The 21967-nt window shown below is 39.2% G+C and overlaps 1 protein-coding gene across 1 annotated transcript in view; it reads left to right on the forward strand.

Moving 5' to 3' along the window:
- MTHFD1L (methylenetetrahydrofolate dehydrogenase (NADP+ dependent) 1 like) overlaps positions 1–21967 on the forward strand; it is a 148586-nt gene that overhangs the window by 7877 nt on the left and 118742 nt on the right. The window contains exons 7-11 of the mRNA XM_064649127.1: positions 702–826; positions 8223–8334; positions 12249–12328; positions 13028–13125; positions 17474–17647. Coding sequence (XP_064505197.1) covers positions 702–826; positions 8223–8334; positions 12249–12328; positions 13028–13125; positions 17474–17647 — 589 coding nt within the window. The remainder of the gene's footprint in view (positions 1–701; positions 827–8222; positions 8335–12248; positions 12329–13027; positions 13126–17473; positions 17648–21967) is intronic.

The raw sequence follows: 21967 nt of genomic DNA on the forward strand, positions 1-21967 counted from the left end.
TGCCATCAGCAGATTTAATCTCACTAAAGCTGCACAAGACATATGAGTCTTCCAAATAAAAAATATAAACCTTACTTGGGTATTTCACTTGACAGTTTTGATTAGTGTGAACAGTTGGGGAAACTCAGGTCTGCCTGTAAATTGCTGCTGAGCAAATCTTTTGGTTTGGGTTTTGTTGCGTAAATGCTGACACTGAAATGGCAGATTTAAACAAGCGGGTTAACAATGTATGAAGACGCTGTTAGTTTAAGGCACCGTGTCAGAAGTTATCTCTCTCTCAAAAATTCGTAAGTGTTGAAATGAGGATTTCAGTAACAGAACTGTAAACGCTAGGTCAAATGTACTTAGTAACAACTGAGAATGAAAGAATTTGTGCAAAATACCAGAAGAGTAGTACCAGAAATCCAGAAGAGTAGTATTTATTTACTAGAATTTGGGAAGTTACCAGGAAACAACTTAAAACCTGTGGTTTGTGTCACTGCATGGGCTCCGAAAGACTTGCCGCAGCTGCTGTGGTTGTGCAGGCACACAGCTCTGTCCTGTCGTGAGCCGCTTTGCTGGCACTTCTGGAGGCCTTCGGCAGCAAGTGGCCTGGTCAGAGCAGAGGTCCATGTAGCTGCTCCAGCTCTGTGCCTGGTGGAGCCTGGTGCTTGTGCCTTTGCAGTTGAGGGTGGCTGAACAACTTGCCTTGTGTTGTGCAGGTGGAAAGACGGTGCTGCTGGTGGGAGCTGGTGGGGCAGTGGGTGCTGCCCTGCAGAGCATGCTGCAGAGGGAGGGAGCAGTGATCGTCAGCTGCCCGTGGAAAGCCCCACAGCTGCAGAATGAGGTGAGTGCTTCATCATGATGATGAGGGTCATACTGCATCCAGGCATCCCTGTCAGCTGCTCCCCTGGCACTGCTCCCCTTCGCTGCTGTTGCCAAGAGGGAGACTTGTTGTTGCAGTCACAGGTGGCACTGGGTCTTGCTGGTAGCCAGGGTCGGTTAGGATCTTTCCTCCTTCCTGCTTGCTCGGAAATGGTGCAAATACTGGCCTCTACCCTCTACCAGAGTTCAGAGAAGGGCAATGAAGCTGGTGAAGGATCTGGAGCACAAGTCTTATGAGGAATGGCTGAGGTAGCTGGGAGTGTTTAGTCTGGAGAAGAGAGGGCTCAGACGTGACCTTAACACTTTCTAAAACTACCTGAAAGGAGGTTGTGGCCAGGTGGGGAATCATCCTCTTCTCCCAGGCAACTAGTGAGAGGACAAGAGGATGCACTCTTAAGCTGCACTGGGGTTGGACGTTAGAAAGAAGTTCTTCACAAAAAGGATGATTAGACATTGGAATGGACTGTCCAGGGAGGTGTTTAAAGAAAGACTGGGTGTGGTACTTAGTGCCATGGTCTAGTTGAAATGGTGGTGTTCAGTCGTAGCTTGGGCTCAATCATCTCAGATGTTTTCCAACCTAATCGATTCTTTGATTCTGTGAATATTACGTGTAATAGCCGCTGCTGTAATTTCATTATTTTACACAAGGAGCTGTTTGAGAATGAATTTTAAAACAAATGTGTTAGCTCTCCCTTTTACTTTCTCCAAGAGAAATGCCCTCTTTCTTCTTGTCCTGTGATATTGTCATCTGTGTGAAATTATTGTCATTGAATTTGTGTCTTAAAGGTTTGCAAATACTGCATCTTTTGGGACAAGGAAGATCCCAGTCTTTAGCTTTGAAGATAGCTGTAAAAAGATTCAAAGAAATTCAGGAGCCTTAACCCGAAGGATTTAATTTACATGGTCTCCCTGGTTGCTTTTTGCAGAGCTTTTAGCTGCAACTTAGAAGTTGGTATGACTTCCTGTCAAACTTCTCAGTTTGTTCCTTAGTCCCAAATGCGTTTTCCTTGGGGCATGTGCAGCGGGGTTCAGATATTGGCTGTGGGAGTGCACATTAGTCCAGGGCCTGGTTTGCCAGTGGCTATAGGGGTGAGGTGCCCAGGACAGCTCTAGTATTTGACAGCTTGTACCACAGGGTGGCAGCCAAGGCAAAATGATTGTGTCACACCTCCGGGCTTTGGAGGCAAGGACAGGAGGAGGAAATAAATTTGAGCAGCTGTGATAGAAAGTTCTCTGGCAAACTTATGTTTTCACAGCTGCAGATGTTTTTGTCAGGCTTGTCTCAGCTCTGGGCTTTAAGTGACTGACAGCACTTAGGAAACATATGCCTCTGTTGGAGACAGAGCACTGTGAACTTGATCGTTGCCATGTCTCATTCTTCAGTTATTTCTTGTTGCTTAGGGTTGTGCTAGAGGACTGCTTTGGGCTGGATGGTGTGGGTGACAGGGTGGCCAGAGGTGTTTCCACTGGTTCACAGCAAAAAATCTGGATTGAGCCCATAGCTGCTTGTGCAGTGCTGTCTATAGCTGGAGAGAAATCTGTTTCCTTCCATCCACATGCTTTCCCATAATCATGCTTTGCTTTTTGGCATTCCTCATAGCTTACCTTTTGCAGCAGGTCACTGATGGAAAACAGAACGAGAGGCCTAAGTTTGAGACTTTGCACATCAGTCTTCCCAGGTTCATTTTAACTGTTGGCAGTAAAGGAGTTTGTGCTTTACCTGCGGGACTAATCAGCAGAGGTCAGGGGAAACCTACCTTCCTCTTCCTTGCCTGTAAGCCTGGAGCAACATGTCACCAGTAATCCCCAGAGCACTGCTGAACTGTCTGGATATACTCTGATAGTTAACTCTAGCTCCTTGATAAAATCTAGTGCATTCAGGGAAAACTGTTTCATATTCCCAGAAGCTGCAGAGTCAGAAACTGAGCACAGGTTTCCTACTCAACAACAAGGTACTGCAGTCTCGTGGCAACCTGTATTTGAAGTACAATGTTTTTAGATAACATGATTATAGCTGGTGATATGAATATATGATATGATATTCTTGTGCTTGTTTAAAATGCCAATTAAGTAAAAACAGTTTAAAAGGTTCACAAGGTTTCTTCTCATGAGGTTTTTTTTTCATTTGAATTTCAAATAAGAAAATATGTTAGTCAATGTTGAGGCTTTTCCAAGATTTGGAAGAATTAATTCATGTTTTGTTTTTCCTGTACAATACACTAACTTCTCCTTTCTCTGAATACAATGCCTCTACAGTAGCAGTCTGTGTGCTGTTGTTTGGAAGTATTACCTGTTGTAGCATAATAACTTCACTTATGAAGTGAGAGATGAACATACAAAGAGTATAAACTTTTCACTGGTATGCATTTGTTTCACAATGTATAATAGGAAAGGAAAATTTTATCTTAAAGGTAGATGTATATTATTTGTATTAATCCATTGGCCAGGCCAGTTTGGGCTGAAGCAGTAACTCTGACCTTAATGATGTAATGCCTTTCTTAAGTGGGTACTAAATTACCTTAGACTAGTTCTGTTGATTTGTTCTTCTTTTTAAAAAGGACAGCATAACAGCAAGTGTTTTCTTTAGAAATTCTTTCAATTTAAATGAGTCACACAACACTAAGATTGTTGGGTTTTTTGGGTAAGGTTTTGTATTGCTATGGACTTGTAATTACTTCTGTTACTCATGCACTTTTGCAAAAATATTTTGACAATGATCAAGAGGAAGGTATGTTTTAGTCTACCTTAGGAAAAGTCTAGCAATGTAGGGATAACTCTCCTGGCAAACAGCGTAATGCCATCTACCATCTGACTTAGTGTGCTCCTTTAAGGCAAGTCTTTTCTGTCCTATGGCAGGAAAAGGGAATGAAATAAATAACAGTACTTTTCATTTCCTTGCTTTGAGATGAATGGATAGTGGACCCACTTTCAATGTTCTTTTCCCTCCTCACTTCACTTTTTTTAGGTGAACAGGTTAATATCTCTTTTTGTTCCATTTCAGGTTTGCTTTGCTTCATTTCTTAAAAATAATCATCACGGCACAGCTGAGCCATGTCTTTCAGCGCTCTTGAGCTTCCTGAGTTTTCAAATAAAATTACAAAGGAAAGAAAACATTTCAGAAGGTTCTGGCACATCTGTGCATTAGTTGCCATGAGGAAATGTTGTTCTTTTGCCATTGATATGTTCAGTGTAAAAGAAATTATGAAGTAAGAGATAGACATAAGCATTTTGGTGGAAATTGTTAAGATGTTATCGCTCTGTTAAGCTTTGTGTAGATAACTCTTGAAAGCACATTCACTGCATTGTGCCTGAAGAATGACCTAGTGACATACTTTCAGGAACGTCTCCCTTGTAATGTTAAAATGGGAGTACCTAAAAGTTGATTCAGTATTAGATGAAGAATGGGAACAGATGTGCTTAATCCTTTATCATGGTAGAATTATGTTTTCTAGTTTAAAAGGAGGTTATCAAGTAGATTCATATTGAAAAATACAGATTATTTCCTTGCCAAAACATGGGTAATACTTAGTACTTGTAAGAAAACAGAATTTTGTTTCAGTCATCTAAATTGAGTCAGTCATCATTTCAGCATGTCATCTTTAACATAGCCCATGTGTGAACCACATCGTGCCTGTTCTGAGAGAGTTGCTATCCTACATTTTATTGTAAAAGAACTGAAAATTGGTCTATCTAGGTATAATTAGGAATAGAAAAGTTGTATGCAAAAGCCTGGTTGAGGACTATAAGAGTGGTTCAGCTGGAGTGCTGAATGGAAAGTTCCTTTCCAACTTGAAAAAGAACTTCTTTTGGCCACAGTCTGCTTTTCCTTAGAGCCAATGCTTAAGCTTCAAACTTTTAGACATCTCTTAGCCATTTACTATCCTGCTTTTGCTGTCTTCATAAGAGCAAGAGTCTTGGTACGAGCAGAAAAATGCACTTCATACTGTAAGCATGAAAGAACATGAGACGAGGTATATGGATCCCATAAGAGGAGAGGAGAGGGAAGCTGCATGAGAGTTTCTAGTGATGATGATGTAGACAAAGTATTTCTACTTCAACATTTTATGCACATCACCTCTGTTCCTTGTAATTTTGAAATTTATCCCCTGTCTGTAAGCTAGAGGAACAGTTGCTAAAGCAGTAGGCTTGAGCCCACAGTAGAGATGTGGACTTGATTTTCATGTGCACTATGTAGAGCAAGTGCATTCAGGCTGATGTGGTAGGGAAGGGGTGGTCAGTGTCTGGGCAAGAAGATGGTGGCAGGGAGCTACTGGCCGCTTGCTCTGGTTCATCCCTGAGGAGTCTGGCTGGGTGGGAAGGGATCATGCATAGTTGTTCTGCTGGGTTGCTAATGATTTGCAAACCCTGACTTTCCTGAGGTAGAGATAGAGCTGGAAGAAACCACATAAGGAGAACATACCTTAGTGAAAAAAGTACCTGAAACTAGTCACTGACTTATAAAATTTTCAAGATTTCAGGAAGTAATTAGAGTTGCTGTGATTGAAGTGGAACCTGATATGTAAACTGATGTGAATAAAGATTATTTTACTAAAGAGAGTTGTGAAAAGACTTTTAATCAGGTTCCTATTCCTCATCCCATCTCTTAAATTTTATATGGCCTAGCTTCATACCCAGGAAACAAGGACTTTTACATTTCAAATATTAATTTTAATTTTTATTTTGTTTGATCATGTATTTAAAAATGGCTTTTTTAAACTATGGGAAAATGAAATTTTTATGTGGATTTCACAGCAAAATGGAGTTTCAGTTATCTGTAATAGACAACTACTTTGTGCCATTATCATTAAATACTTGGCTGGAAAGTCTGTATTGTTTTAACATTTGGTGTTCTGTCTTGTGAATGGGTGGGGCTTCTTAATCTGCTTCTACTTAAATCTTGGTGGAGAGAATCATATTTTGTTATGAGGTAAGGTTTCAGATTATTTGTTGGCACAACTCTTTCCAACTGAAAAAATATTTACCAGTGAGAAGGCAAGATACTACTGGACTATTGGCTTACTTTGTCTTCAGCCTATTGCCTAGCACATTAAGGAGGGTTTGGCATGATGCTTGTCATTCCTTTCTCTAGCCAGCTTGATGGGACACAGCCTTGCTGTCCAGGGAGCATGGGGCAGTCAGCCATGTGTTCTCCCTCGTGGGTATCTCCTTGACCTTCTGGCTATGGCTGCCTGTAGCATCTGGTTCCTGTCAGATGTGTCCTCTGTCCAGGGACTGTGTGGTGCATTTGCTAGGGAGGTTGAATGTGATGATTTCATAGGACTTTTCCATCTCTAACGTCTGGGATTGGTTGGAAATAACTCTGCACATGCATCCCAAGGCTTGCTTCTTGCTTCAGCGACTAAACAGCCGTCAAAAGAGAAGGGCAAGGGAGAAAAAAAATCAGCAGAGGAGGTATGGACACAACTTCTTGTAAGTGAAACCAAAGTTTGATGGAGATCACATAAAACTCTTCCAAGGACACCCAGAAGTCTGTAAACAACTATTTTGCTTTCAGTGGACTTGCTCTCCCAGTTTCTGGATATACTTTTTAAAAATGTTTTAACATTGGCTAGAAAAATAATTGTGTTCAGCTGTTAAGAACATTTTTCAACATTAGGGTTGGTAGTCATAGAGATGAGTATTTGGCCCCATCACTTGTTTTCTGGCATTATAGTTACATTGAATCAATTCTGTCAAAAGTATGTTGGCTGAACATTCATCAAAATTATTACTTGTTGCATACAGCTCTCAACTGGTTCATCAATTCACAATGCTAAGTGGTGTGCAAAGCTTAGTCCTTGTCCCAGAGGCTTTGCATGGGAAGGCATCCTGACTTTCATTATGTGATTTCTTACCAAAAAAATGCTGTGGTCATGTAACTGAGAAAAATCACTGTTTTTCTCTGTGTTGATGTTGACTGTTGCAGCAGAGGTTGCCTCCTTTTGCAGAGCAGAAGTGTGCCTACAGCATAATATTCTTGGTTCACAAGTCATCACAGCATCTTTTTATCCAGATTTGCTTGCAGATTTCTCAGTATCATTTGACCTGTTGCTGGTCAAGCATTATGACTTATGTGGCCTTCTAGGAGTGGCATGTAAGCTGATATTCTCACCACGCTCAGGAGTGAGAGCAATTTGGATAAGGCTGAATGACTGTTTGCAGGCAATCACAGGAGTGTTGTGAAACTTGTGACTGAAGTCTCAATCAGCTCATTGCATTAGTCATTTGTCAAGCCAGTAAATCTTCTCCCACACTTTTGGCTTTGTTTCCACATGTGGATCTCTAAGGAGAGTTAGGCCATCCTTGCATCCTCTGAGGGGAAGATGGAGCTTTTTTTGGTTTCTGCCTTTTCCGCAGCAGTTATGCTCTTCTTCCCTCCTGGATGCTCAGCTTTGCCAAAAACCTGCTATCCTGACAGGATTTGTAGCTGTTCTTTCTTGGCAGGAGTGTTGGGCAGGGTTGCGTCAGAGCACTTTTGGCCAAAAAAGAAGCTGGAATGCTTGTCAGTCAGAAATCAATTTGTGAGGCTCACTGAGTTTGTTACACTTGGAATTAATTTACATTTGTTCAAAATATTACCAAATCACTTTATCTCTGAAATAACTTTTACATTCAAGCACAATGCTGTGGCTTTTTTAGTGGATCTTTATACATCTGCCTCTGGTGCTGTCCCTTACCTCATGGTGATTCGTATAATTGGTACAGGACCCTGCTTCAGAGAAGGTGGGGAAAGAAAGGCACTTTACGTTATAACTTTGGTTATAAAAATTTTTGTCATAACCATTTTTGCTCCAGCATCTGCCAGGTTGAAGTAAATCACAGGCACTGATTAGCAAACGTGAACTGAGAAGGAAAAAAGATGCTTTAACTGGTATTCTTCAAAAACATTGATGTTTGCAGATCAGGTCATCTTGCATTCCCATCAGCTGGCCTGGTTTTCTACTGTGATAATCTGACTATACGCTTTATAATTGCCTATTTACTGTCATTCAACCCTTCTTTTTCTTAAGTTGCTCCAAGTTACCTTGGTCTTTAGGACAGTGATAGAACTTTTTATTTGGAAGGATGTAATCTGCTTTTAAGTATTATTGATGCTGACTCTGACCTCACTCGCCTGATCTCACAGTTTGTTTACCTAACTTCATTTTAAATGCTATTGTTCTTAAATTTCATGGAGAGTAAGAATCAAGCCATCAGTTTGCATCTTTTTTTTTTTTATGTTCTTGTTGTCTGTAAATGCTTTGCTCAAAAGGCTATTGCTGTATAAGTCTGAATATCTTTAAGATGCATATTAAAGTATGTATTTCTAACATTAAATGCTTGTTTTGTCCTTGGGGGGTGTTTTGGGGTGTCCCTAGCTTCGTCACGCAGATGTGGTGGTATTTGGCAGTATGAAACCCGATGATGTTCCTGTGAGCGGGATAAAGCCTGGAACCACCATTATCAGTTGTTCTCATGACATGCTGTCAGGTAAGAGGTGTTAAAGATAGCAGTTCCTACAAGTGATGTGCAGTGAGTCCTTGAAATGTGTGTGACATCTTGGTGATAATGCAATGTGGTTAAAAGCTGCATCTTTGGGAGGGGGCCTTGAAAGGTGTGTGTTTGTGTACAGGGTATGTATACATGTTTCTCTGATGTATAAATAGGAAAAAGATGTCAGGTGGGGTAAGAAAGGTTGGAACAGGTTCTTCATACCAGGATTGTTAAATAAGTGATGATCCTATGGATTCAAAGACTTCAGAGAGAAGATTTTTGGGTCATAAGATGAACTATTACTTAGTGCTGTTTTGTACAGTGTGTTATCCTGTGACTTCTGTAGTCTCACCTGGAACATGCGAAAAAGAGAAGAAGGGAAAAAATACCAGCTCTAAAGTGCTGTAAAGCTGTCTGCAGAGAATGGTGCAGGAGGGAGTAAAGAAATCATGTATAGCTAAGAAGAGGCAGAATGTCTTCTGCAGTAATTATTCCTACAAAAAAGAGTTTGAATTCACCTCCCTCCTCCCTAGTATAACATGGTCTAACATGAAGGGGGAATGGAGGAGAAAGATAATGGGGCAGAGAAGAGAGGGAGTGGTGTTACAGCAGTAGTACCTATAAATAAATAAATAAATGAAAGGGAATCTCCCCTCCTCATTTAATGCTTCTAAGCAGAAACCTCTTGTGTGTCAGACTTGGGGCAGAGGTGCAGGTCTGTTCTGGCAGGATGGAGATAAACCAGTCCTTGCAGCTGGCACCACTAGTGACTGGACTCTCCCAGCACTGTGTTGTCTAGTGCAAGTCCCACTTTTGGACACCCAGTTCTCTCCTTCCATTGTAGAGGGAGTCTGAGCCTTCAGAGGCCTAAAAGTTCTGCAATATATACTATGTCTTGAGACTTAAATATCTTCATGCCTTAGTTGCTCTATAGAACTCTAGATAATATTAGTGTTTCCCTTCCCTGAAGGAGTGCTATTAGAAAAACTGCATTACATATCAAAGCAACATTCCTTTTTTTAGGCATGAAATGTAAGATTTGGCATAAGCGTATACATTTCTTTGCATTTTTAAAGTTGTAGCAGTGGGCTGTGTTAAGTACTGCTTTTTTTTTTTTGAAAAGGCAGCATGAGATTTTTATAATGATAATTTAAATAGAACTTATCTACCAAATGTTTATCTGTCTTTATGATTATGCTTTTGATGTTGTCAAAACCTTGCAGAAACTCCAAAATTATAGAAGAAATGCATTTTAGCAGCTTTAAAAAATGCTGGTCTCAAAGCTTACTAGAGAGGTACCTGAAAGACAGGTGTCTGACAGGAAAAATGCACTTAGTTTAATTGCAAGATGTTTGTGAAAAGCCCACTGTGGAGCAGTTATGACCTTGGAGAAACAACTGAGTCTTATAACTGATTCTTCACTTTCATGGAATCTGGCAGAGGTGCTTGGAAATTGTTCTGGATTTTTTCTTGCTTTAGAAATGTTCAGCTTAACATCTGTGGGATCACAGGAGCTAAATGAAGCCTGAAAGCACTAATGGCCATGAAGTAACTTTTGTTCCTGCTAGATGGTGGCTGGATTTCTATCTTAAATGAGCGTATATGTAGTCTAACACACTTGTGTGTTTTAAAAGCACTCAAAATTTGCAAGGACATAGGCGAACTGGGGAAATATAATGATGTAAGCCAGGAGAGTTGAGCTAAAAGTGCTCACTGCAAAGTGACAAAATTATTTTTCAAGTATTTTTTTAATATAAGCAAAGATTTTTAAATTATCACAATTTTAAGATGTTCTAGCAACATTTCAAAAATTTCAGAATTTTCTAGCGGTGCAACATCTGCTGCTGTTGCACTAAGGATCTTGGAATCAGGCGAGTGCTGGTAGTGTCTTGCAAGAATATACTTTAAATATGAATGTATAGAAATGAAAATAAGTTTCTGAACAAAACTTAAGGATGCCAGAATTATTTGGGATTTGATATCCAGTTTCTTTGGGGTCACTTGACAGCTGAAACCTATATGGTTTTAAGTATGTTAGTAGGAAATTCAACCATTTCCCCACCTCTTCTCTATTCTCAGCTGCGTGAGCAGACAGGTAGTACATGACAGCACCTCTCACCCATCTGCACAACAGGGTACAATTCAGAGGAGGGATCATAATGTCTGTAGCTGATCTGACCATAGGCCAAAGCAGAGTGCTATTCCAGCTCCCATCTGGAAAATTTATCCTAAGAGAGCTGTTGCAATCCTGTGATTGTCTTGCTAATTCCATGTGTGCATGACTTTCACCTCTAGCTTTGCCCTCACCCCTGTAAAAGCCTGGTTAGTCATTTGTGGGGTGACTGTGTAGCATAGGCAATCTAGGAGAAGTAGTTTATTGAAGGGAATTGTCTAATTCTGATATGTATTTACACACGTGCTAGCTCTGCCCTGATAAAAAAGTCATATTAAGCCAAATAACATAAAAAACCAAAATGTCTCTGTAAAGCACAGCTGTCTGAAAGGGGGTTTTAAACTCCATTTTCCCTACTTCATTTATGTTTGGCAGCTCTCCCAGCCTGATCTCAAAGCAACAACAGTCAACTTATGACTGTGATAAACTGTTCCAGTAAAACTCTTCTGTCTGTATCTAAAGCTGAACATCTCCAGAAGATTTTGTTGTTTCGTTGTTGTTTTTTTTAATAGCAAATGTAAATGTAAGTAGAAGGATTTTTCCAACACTTTCTTAATTAGAGTTTAATATCAGGACTGTTACCTTCTGCTTGGTTGCCTTTGTCACTGATGTTTAGGTGCCTGTTGGCAAGAAAGTTTGAGAAAGGATTAGGATTCGCACAGAATGAGACTAAGGGTGTCTGCAGAGATGGTCTCTTGCTCTCTCAGTGATGGATGTGACAGAGTGAGCTGGAGCTGGGTGGGGGTGGTGGGGTGCTGGCTCCTCTGCCTACTTCTGCCTGCCACGCTGGCTCCAGTCTGAGTTCTCTGTGCCTCACTGTAACTGGGACCCTTGTCGGGAGGGGTAATTGTGCAAGACAACATGAGTGTTTTATGACTAGTACGGATGGGGTGAGTAGAGGGAGAGCTTGACCAGGTCAGGGTTTGCACTTCAGTTCCCCTGTGGGGGAAAGGTTAAAGCTGTCAGTGTACAGTTGTTATTTTTTTATTACAGTTATGTCTACGCCCTTCAGAATGCAGCTAGGGCCTTGATATGCCCACAGAGACTAGGATGTGAATTTTGGAGAAATTGTGTCTAGATAAAAATCAATAAACAGTAACAGAAGAACAAGCCAGAAGAAGGATCACAGCAAAATGACAAAATAATTTGTTTGGTTAGGGTAGCTAATGTATGATTATTATTTGATATATTGCCACTAGAAACAATGATAACTGCCTCTAAAGTTGGAGTCACTTTGAATTGTATAGATTTTTCAGAATATCTACTTTTAATGTCACATTGATGAAGATAACTTTTGCTGCTCAAAAAAATTCACATATTCTGTTTCCAAACTATAAATCCCATTGGTTAATAATCCTATATAGTATTTTGTGATCATTTCATTTTTCTCTTTTGCTGTAATAGGTGTGTTGAGAAAACAGTCTTTACCATGTTCATTTATGTGTTCTGTTTAAGAATATGTATAGCTTTTCAAATCCTCACAGCTGTGTGAATTTTCTTACATGTTTGTGTAATATGTTTCAGAGCATACAGTTACTCTCTGATTTTTCACAGTATATCCATCCTTGTGGGGGATTTCATTTGAAGTATTAAGTAAGCCACCTATAATTTTGTCAGTAACATTGTTAAATTTCAAGTCAACATTCAGAAATTTTTTATTTGGACATAACTTTCAAATACACATGCTCCCACTCACAAAAGCTTTGTGATTTATTAGTGCAATACTTATGTTTTGCAGAGAAACGCAACTATGGTCAGCAAAACACCTCTGCTGCAGAAAACACTGTTGGTTCTCTTGCAATAGCAATGAGAATGCAGGTTAGTGTAACTTTTGTGTTGCAGATTTATTGCTCTTTCTGTAAGCTCTAGAAATTACTTCTACAGTTTAGATTTTAACTTTTGTTTTGCTCTTTTGGACACCTTACCTGCCTCCCATTTTAATAGCAACTCTTAATCAGATTAATGTAATGCCTGCTACATTTAATTAGAGAAAGGTAAATTAAAAATGAAATGTTGTAATTCTGGTGAATACAGTAAAGCTTGGCAGAAGCACTTGTATCAATAGACTAATGTCACTTATTCTGGTAAGACAGTGAAGATTAATTATATCTGTCCATACTTTTGTGTCATCATGTATAGAGGGGTTCAAAAGTTTGTTACTTAATGTGGAAGCAGCGTAAGTCAGTCAATGAACAATTAGTATCTTCCATTATTTTTATGGTGTGAGAGAAGACTAGTAATTCTCCATTTTACTGGAATAAAATCTCCACGTGCCTAATTAGAGACTTTTTTCTGCCCACTTACGTGTTAATGGAGTTTTGTTTTGTTTTGAAACGTGGTCAAACAATATGACAGTGTTTTTGTCCTAAAAGCATGAAATGGAAAGATTTTTAAGTTTGGGGTTTTTTGTTAGCCTTTGCAGTAGAAGTTATTTCAACATACTCTTGAGATAGTTTGAAATTAGTGTTCAGCATTTATGATGCAGCTGGTGTGTGCTGTTTCCTTGTTTAAAACCAGAACATGGTAAAAACCATGGAGCGATGGATCCAGTCCCATCAGTACAGGAAGTGGAACCTGCACTGCTTGAAACTGCAGCCCCTCTCCCCAGTGCCCAGGTAATAAGTGCTTTTAAAGAACTAAAATTTAATAAAATATTTAAAGAGTGGGCAAGTGTTAAATGTGACAGTGTTAAACGTGACAAATGTAAAAATGGCCCATGCCTAATTAATTTTTAATGTTATGTGAACTACATGTTGTGCTATTCTCTTGTATGCCTCATTGGGACCATATCCTTCTGTTTTCTATCAGTTTTTACTTTTATGATGTGCATTGGCGTCGAGCTTTGTTTAATGAAGACCTATAGCTGGAAGGTTTTGTTGAGGAAAGGAGTTGAAGCTTTCTGCAACATCAACAGAAATAAAAGATATGTGAAGTTCCTAATGGCTAAACCCTAATGTAGGAAGGTGTTTAGTTAAGGCTCAGTGATTTCAGTGGCATTTGAGTTTGTATTTATTTCCTTCCCTCAGCAGAAGTACTTTCTTCAGCATTAGACTTTTAAATTCGTCTGTGGGTGTGAAAACCAGGAAGCATATTTATTCTCATAACCAGAATCTTTTCAATCAGTTCCTGTCATTCACCTCCCAAGGCCCATGTCAAGCCACAGGGATTTCAGGTCTGCCTCGGCACAGCTGCTGACATCTCTGACATTTAGAGCAGCCTGAGCCCTTTACTGTGCTAAAGTGCTTTGCTACTTGTTGGTTATGTTGGCTGATGGAGGGAGGAACTGAGTACTTGAGGTGAGATTCTGCCATGCAGGAGAGTGTTGAAATTTTTTTGTGCTTATTTGTATGCCTGCTTCTTGGCCATGCAGACCCTGAAGGGACCTCACTTCAGAAAGTCAGAGAGAGCTGGGACTGCTTAGCCTGGAGCATAGGAGGCTCTGAAGGATCTTATCAGTGTGTATAAATATAATGTAAAATAATACAAAGAGGACCAAGCCAGGCTCTTTTCAGCGGTGCCCGGTGACAGGACCAGAGGCGATGGGCACAAACTGAAACACAGGAAGCTCCATGAACATCAGGAAACACTTTTTCACTGTGAGGTTGACCAAACTTTGATACAGATTGTCCAGGGAGGTTGTGGAGAGTCCATCATAGGAGATATTCAAAAGCCACGTAGACACAGTCCTGGGCAACTAGATGTCCCTACGTGAGCAGGGGGTTGGAGCAAATGACCTCCAGAGGTCCCTTCCAACCTCAGCCACTCGGTGATTCTGTAATTCTGAGTCCTACTGCTGTGTTTTGGGAAAGCTGAAACAAAATGTTTTCTTCTCTAAGCATTTTGATTCACTTTTCACTGTTTTCTTACAGCAGTTGAATGGCAATGGACGCAGTTGTAGTTTAAAACAGAGATGCCAAAAGAATGAGTTTTCTGTTGTATCCAGGGGCACAAGGGGGAAGAAATGCTTGTGCTTTTCCTGGGCCAGCATGTTCAATTTCTAGAACTAAAGCCAGAAAAAACTAGCCTTAAATAATACAGTTAAAAGTTAGATTAAAAGTATGTGATGTCATGAGTATGACGGTAAAAAAAACCCTGGAAAAACATTATTCACAACCCTCTCTACAACACTGTGTGTTTAGTACATAAATAATTACATAATTAATTTATAATGGCATATAATATAACCAGTAATAGGACTTGCATTTTTCTGTTAACTCTATAGCTTTATGTCTTTTTTTCTTTAAATGTAAAGAAACCCTTCAGATGGAAAGTATCCTGTAATAAAATGTAATCTTGCAGTAATAAACCACGTTGTGTGGAAACAGATGGAGTTTTCATTGAAAATGAGGCAAAGTTGCTTAAGCACTAAAACTAAGAACATCTGCTTTTTGATTTCTGTGAGATCTGGGTGTTAATTGAAGTATTTCCAAATCTATTGGAATGGAAAATTTTCTTACAAATATGCAGTAAAAAAAACCCCAGCACACAGGTGAGTAGATGTAGAGCCTTCCCCCATCTTTTACGTTTTCCTGCATTTTTTAAATTATCACTTACCATTGTCAGTGGTGGACTTCTTGCCTAACAATTTTAATTCATGCAGAAGAAACACTATTGCGCAATTCCAGCAATACTGAATAATGTAACTTATTGAGTAATTCTCTTTTTTCTAATATAGAGCATATATTGTCAGACTAAAAGAGCCATCTACAAATCTGGATTTCTAAATGCTAGTTTGTAACCAAATCTTTTAATTTCCTGTGTTTTAGGAAAAACATTTACCAGAAATAATAGACGAGATACAAACATTTCATATGTTTTGTATAGCCCCAGTAGTAGTTAACATATAAATGTAAATTCACTGTTAAATTATGCCTTTTATCATTTTATTGCTTGTATCAGTGTTCAACCTGTCATTAAATGGGTTCTAAGTTGTTAAAAGTCTGGTTGCTTTGAAGGTTTTTGAGGGAATTTCAATGGGAAAATGATGACAGCAGTGGTTTTACCAAGGGATAACTGTTAGCATCCACTGTCAATTTTACTTCTAAAAATATATCTAATTTTAATTTATCTAGAATTTCTTTACCTTTTTATTTATTTATAAGTGTTCAACTTGGTTAGTTCACTTCTTCCACTTTTTGCCGGTACTGGTACCTCCAGATTAGGAAAAGCCTTGTTGTTTCTTCCAGGAGAAGAGGAGGAAGAAATGAGGGAAATAGGAAGGGCTGAGGTTGCTGCAGGGAGTCCTTGTAGTCTGGCCTGAGATCTGAAATAATAGCTTCTGTCTTTTAGTAAAGAGGCCAATATATTTAATAGGAGCTAAAAAAGGCAAATTAACTTTGTCATTTTAGTCTACATCCTTCTCCTCTTGTCAAATGCATCAATTACTTGATGAATAGAATAGTCACCCTGAAAATTTTCTGTGCTTAAATCTTTAAGGGACCACACTGTCATCAACTTACCAATAGTTTTCTGGGACTTAATATAGAAAGTTCTCAATGAAAACTTGAGATATTCTTTGCCATGTGATGTTTGAAAGCCACTCCATCTTCTGTTCATGTTACATTTTTATTGCTAGTTGTGCTTGAAGTAATGCATAAGAAAGTCAAAGATATATCCTTCTATGAAAGAGGATGAGCTTAGTATATCTTTGAAAGAAAGTGGATTCCAGGTTAGTGCTGTGATTGAGTAACTTCTTGTCCTGTAGTACTGGCTTATGTCATTGCTTGGATGGATGGTTTCTGGATTTCACTTAACTGCTGCAGGGTGCAAAAGTGGGCTACTTGAGAATTATAATTGAATAATGGTCCCAATTTAGGATGTCCTCTGAGAATTGCGAGCAATTAAATTGGCACAGACTGGTCGTTTGCTGGTGGATGCAGAAAACAGCCAAAGTCCACACAAAGAGTTGAGATCTGCCAGTAGTTTTGTGTTCATTGGTGGATACTTAAGGTCTTGCAGACTGTTTGAAAGTTCAGGACATTAGCTTTGATACCGTTGCCAGATTCTATCTTTAAAAATACTGTAATCAACTGAAACTACAGGAAGGAATTTAGCCTGGTTAGGCTGAAAGTATTTTTGAAGTTGCCAAAGGAGACAACTCCTCAAATCTTGTGTGCTGGGTCCTGGGCTTCACTGCTGCAGGAGCTTACAGCTGCCAAACGCTTATGTGGACATAATGGGCAACTGGGTCAAGCTCCCAAATGAAAAATCCATAAAGGAGTATTAAATCCAAAGACCCCTGGTGGTTTAGGTCAGGAATTCCAAATACAGTAGTGTCCCCTAGCCTACAGCCACCTCCCCTCAGGTAATCTGTGATGTGTGCTTACCTCAGCTGCCACTCACAGCCCTTGCTGGAGATATTCATAAGCTCACTGGATGTCTGGCCCGAGCCCTGTACTTTAAACTCCTCCTTTGTGACCATGCTTAGTTTAGCTGTGTTTTAGAAGAGCATGAGCTGGTCTTCAAATGCCTTGTTTCCTTTGGTGCCCTCATCGGGGAGTAGCGAGGCTGAGCTTGCATGGCGCTCAGGTATAGCTGATGTGTTTGTGTGACTGTTGGCCAAGGAATGTATGCACTTTTCAGTAAATCGTATGCGCTGAAATATGCTGCGAGGGAGGAGAAGAGAAAGAAAAACAAAACCAGAAACATCCATTCCAGTTGGGACATGCTTGAGCATCCAGCAGACACGTCTCTAGCTTGATATGAAAGCATTATGTAATATTTGGAGTCTGATTAAACGAGAGAACTCTGTGAAATTGTAACAATTAACAAACACTGCACATGATTTTCAATGTTATATTAGGTGTTAGCTAATATTTAGGTTTGGTTAATAAAATGTGAGAGAGGATTGAAAAACTCGTTACAGTAACTCCATTGTTGGATTATTTGCTGTTGTTTTGTGCTCTGTCGTCGACCACCTAAGCTGAGAGAAATCTCCTGTCTCCTATTTGTTTTCCTTTCCAGTGATATTGAGATTTCCCGAGCACAGAGTCCAAAAGCTGTTGATGTACTTGCCAAGGAGATAGGATTGCTTACAGATGAAATTGAAATCTATGGCCAAACCAAAGCCAAAGTACGTTTGTCCCTGCTGGAAAGGTTAAAGGATCAGCCAGATGGAAAATATGTTCTAGTTGCTGGGTAAGAATGCACTGTAACATCATTAGTGTCCGCTCTTTCCACTCATATTAATATAAACATGCAACTTACATCTTTTTTTTTATACACTGCACAAATAAGAATCCTGAATGTTTTCATCTGTATGTTGCTCTGTTCTGAAAGTGAGCAGATTTTGAACTTTTTTGAAGTAATGCAGCTTTTCTTCCAAACTGTTATTACTGAAGTAAAGTATATTTTATAAAAGGTAGTTTGTTCTATGATTCTGTGAAATGTTATGTGTTGGTGCATGGAGTTTTTCTTACTGTTTTATCAGAATTTTAATTGTTTAACTTGGGTATTTAAGGCTGCTTGTATTGTGTCTGTTTATAAACAAATGTTAACAGAAGCTACATGCTAATCTGTTGATATTAACAATAAATACTTTTATATTGAAGAACAGATTACAAAGTTTAAAAAGCCACGTTTTTTCTCTGAAATGTAGACATGTCTCCAGGCAGGCTTATCCTGCTTGCTGTTCCCACGATTCTAGCAAATGCTAAGCTCAGCAGGAATTATGCACTTCTCTTCTGAAGAGCTTCGGGTTTTTCTTGCGTTCAGTGACACAATTTTTTCATTCACCTAGTTTACTAAGTGGAAACTTCTACCCGTGAACAAATGTAGGTTTTCATTAATATTTAAATTGCAATGTGTTGTTTATATTCTGCGTTAATCTATATGGTTACTTCCTTTTAAGTAAAACCACTCAGGTTTAAAATAGTTTTAGGCTAATCCAGAAGGAGAAGGCTGTTCTTATCTACCTTGATCTACTGATTCCTCACCTCGGCTAGTGTTTCACAAACTGTTTACTTTACTGTCTTCTTGCGGAGACACAGTGGATTTCTGGCACTGTCTGAGATGGAGCCATTGTAGACTGAGAGACCTGATGTTACAAAGCTGAGGCAAGCTATGAAGCTTTCTTCAAAGCTGTGTGATAGAAGTGCAGCATATAAAGATGTTCTTGGGGATGCTGGAGCAGTTAAGAGAAGGAAGTAAATGCTGGTTGAGCTTGGTTTCTTTTGGTAGAGTTTTATTTTGGTTTGGGGTTTTTTTGCTGCATTGGAGAAGCAAAAACGTGTTCAGCATTTGGCTGAGTTTGAAGAAAGTTGCTACCATGTATTTTCATGCTCGTGTTGTCAGCGGCATCAGCTGGGCACCATGCTGCAGGCTGAACCAGGCTTCTCTATCAGCAAACCTCTCATAGAAGCAGACGTTATTTGAAAATGTCCGGAGATGCAAGATAGCACGTTGCAATGCCCCATTCAGGTGGATTTTAGTTGTGTCAGATTGCTCACACAAGTGCTTACGTTTCTTCACACTGCTTTGTCTCCCTGTCTTCTACAAAGAAGGTGTCTCAAGCAATTTTTGTCACAGAAGAAAGCCTATATACATGTGGAAGAAATGCAGAAGTTTTGACTAGCAAGATGAGCAGATGGCAACAAATAGAAAATTGTATCTTCTTAAGTTGATATAACATGTACAAATACTGAATGGTGTTTCATAAACAAGCGGCTGAGTTTGGTGCCTACACAACCTGATGATGCAATATGTTGCTATTTTTAACATCTCTGAAGTCGTTGAACCTGGTGGGGTTAGTACAAAGCCACATCTGCTGCAGGAGGAGTGCTATACAGCAAGGTAGCTATGACAGTGGGAACATTCTTCTGAGAGAGTTCAAAGCTTGACTTCGAAATATTTTACATATAAAATATACATATAATGTGTGTCTGTATGCTCTCAGCTGTTCTCATTTCCTGAAATAACTGTAGCAGACAACAATGATGTTAAGAAAAGCAGGGAACTCTATCTGATGAGGAGATGTTCAGTACAATGAAAATCGAGTATCACTGAAGTGTGGAAATCAGGGAGTGAAATAGTATCCTCAGTTGCCTTCGTTCTCTGCCTGCCAAGGCAAGGTCAACCAAAACCTGCCATTTGGATTATTGTGTTTGTTCACAATAACCAAAGATATTTAGAAATTCTTTTAGAATGATGCAGTATAGGTCTTCAGAATAAATTTTCAGTGGTTCGGAGGAAACATTTAAGATATATGCTTATACTTCAGGTTATTTGGCCTGGCAGAAATATTTATAATGTATGATGGGAACTTTGCATATGTGAAGGGAGTGTAAAGTGTGTGGGTATTCAACAAACTACAAAATCTCCAACCTCCATCCGTGATGCAGCCAGCAACATTTGAGCCTGTAATTGAACATTTGGGTTTAAATGTTTCACAGTGTCTAGGAATTATAAATATTTGCTGCAAATGCTCTTCTAGTTTATTCCTGGTATGCTAGAGACCAAACTTGGTGTTCTGAACAGTAAAATGCAACTAAAATGTACCTCTTTATCTGTAAAGATGGCTGTATTTATGGCTTTTTTAAAAGTTGCCGCTAACTCCAAAGTCTTTTTTGTTCTTTCTAAATGCAAACAAATATATTTAAGTGCCTCATCCAATACAAACTTGTATGCTGAAAAATTGCAGTTTGATTAACAGATCATGTCACACAAAAATAGGATGAAGACTTTATTTCTTCATAACTTTCATTCTGTTCTGTATGGAGAGCATTTCTTTCACTTCTTTTCATTCTTACTTTTTTATTGTCTCTTTGTTTGGCTTGTTACAGGGCTCGTGTTAAGACACCGTAGGGACAGAGTCATGAGTTACCATGTAGTAATTGGTTCTTGGGCATTAACTGCCTATATACAGGCTTTTAGTGTGCTAAATAGTATGTTGCTGGATATGTTAACACAAAGTGCCTCCACTTATTGCAAGCTGAAAGCATGCAAATGAATGAAGCTTGTGCATGACCTACTAGCTAAGTTTAGTGCCCGGGGTAACTTAATCATGCATTCAAGAATGTAAATAGCATATTTGCAAACACAATATGAAATTACAGCTAAAATTTGCTAGAGCGTATGTGTGTATATATTGCAGCATTTTGTTTCTAAATGCTCTAGTGGTGTGGCTTTTACGAGATAATTCTGGAAACTCATTCACTTCAAAAATGCAAGATGAGGAATAATAGAATGCGGGAAAATTACGAAATATGATGCTGCTTTTAGCAAGAGTGCTAGGTTTTGAATGCTGGAAAATTTAAAATCAGTACTTTTCCCCTAGCAGTAATAGATTGTTCTGTGATGAACTACCTTTTCAGTAAGGTAGGAAAATAAATACTGACTTAATGCCTTGTACAAGCTGTATGATGGTAAATACTTCGGGGATACAATTTTCAGATTTGGAATTGCATTTAGCTTCTGAGAGGTATGTATTGGATTGTATTTCTGTTCACTGTGTTTCTTGGGCCACAAGGCACTTAAAAGCCAAGAAAAGGGGAAAACATATAATAAAGGAAAAATACAGGGAAGAATAAGAGGGGAAAATAGCCCTCTGTTGATGCACTGAATTGTCTGACAGTCCAAAGCAAAGTCATAGTTGAGACAGTTTGTCAGGTATTCGTCATGTCATTGCACAGCTCCTGATTGGGATTACCTTGGATGAGGCTTTAGCGGCTTTTAAGAGTTTGTAGTTGAGGATTCCTCGGTCTGTTCCTGTCTTTGTTCAGTCATTTTAGCTTCACAGTGATATCTGTGCTTTTATATTTGGAAGTTCTAGTCCCACATGAAGATGCCACTGCAATGGTGTCATAATGTCACCTCGTTGAGGTGACAGTAGTTGCAACACTTCTGTGCTCAGAAATATATTTCTGACAGTTGTAATCTTGGATGGCATATGTATGTAAGTGGCCTCCATAGGCTGGTTTCCATGTGGATCACAGGAATTATGGGCTTATTAAAATCTTTGAAGCTGCTGATACCTATAAGTCTAAGGTAGGAAATTTAAAGAGAATTGTCACATATCCAGTAAAGTTCTTGCTGGAGTCACAACGGCTGGCATAGCCCTTGTGAGGAAGTTACAGAATCTCCCTGTTTGTTTATTTTCTCTTTGGGAGACCTCATGTAGCTTTCCCACAGAAACAGCTCTGCTGTAAACTAATGCAATGTATAACAAACAAACAAAAAGTCTGCATATTCTTATCTTTGTTTTGGTCTACATAAAGAGAGAAGGCTTTCAGTGTCATGGAAAACTTACTTTGCCAAGGAGCTGATAACTGCTTGGTAGGTGGCAAAGTAAGTTTTAAGGAAGAAAATGATGGTGGGATTTCTGTGTTTTGATTGAAAACATATTAAAGAAATTTGAAGAATAATGCAAGTGGCTGTAAAAAGTCTCTTGAAATTCATTAAAATTTACTGCATTTTAAAGAAGATTTCTCCTGGAAATCTTGCACGTTGCACAACTGAGCT

This window comes from Pseudopipra pipra, chromosome 3 (assembly GCF_036250125.1).
Source record: "Pseudopipra pipra isolate bDixPip1 chromosome 3, bDixPip1.hap1, whole genome shotgun sequence".
Lineage (NCBI taxonomy): Eukaryota > Metazoa > Chordata > Aves > Passeriformes > Pipridae > Pseudopipra > Pseudopipra pipra.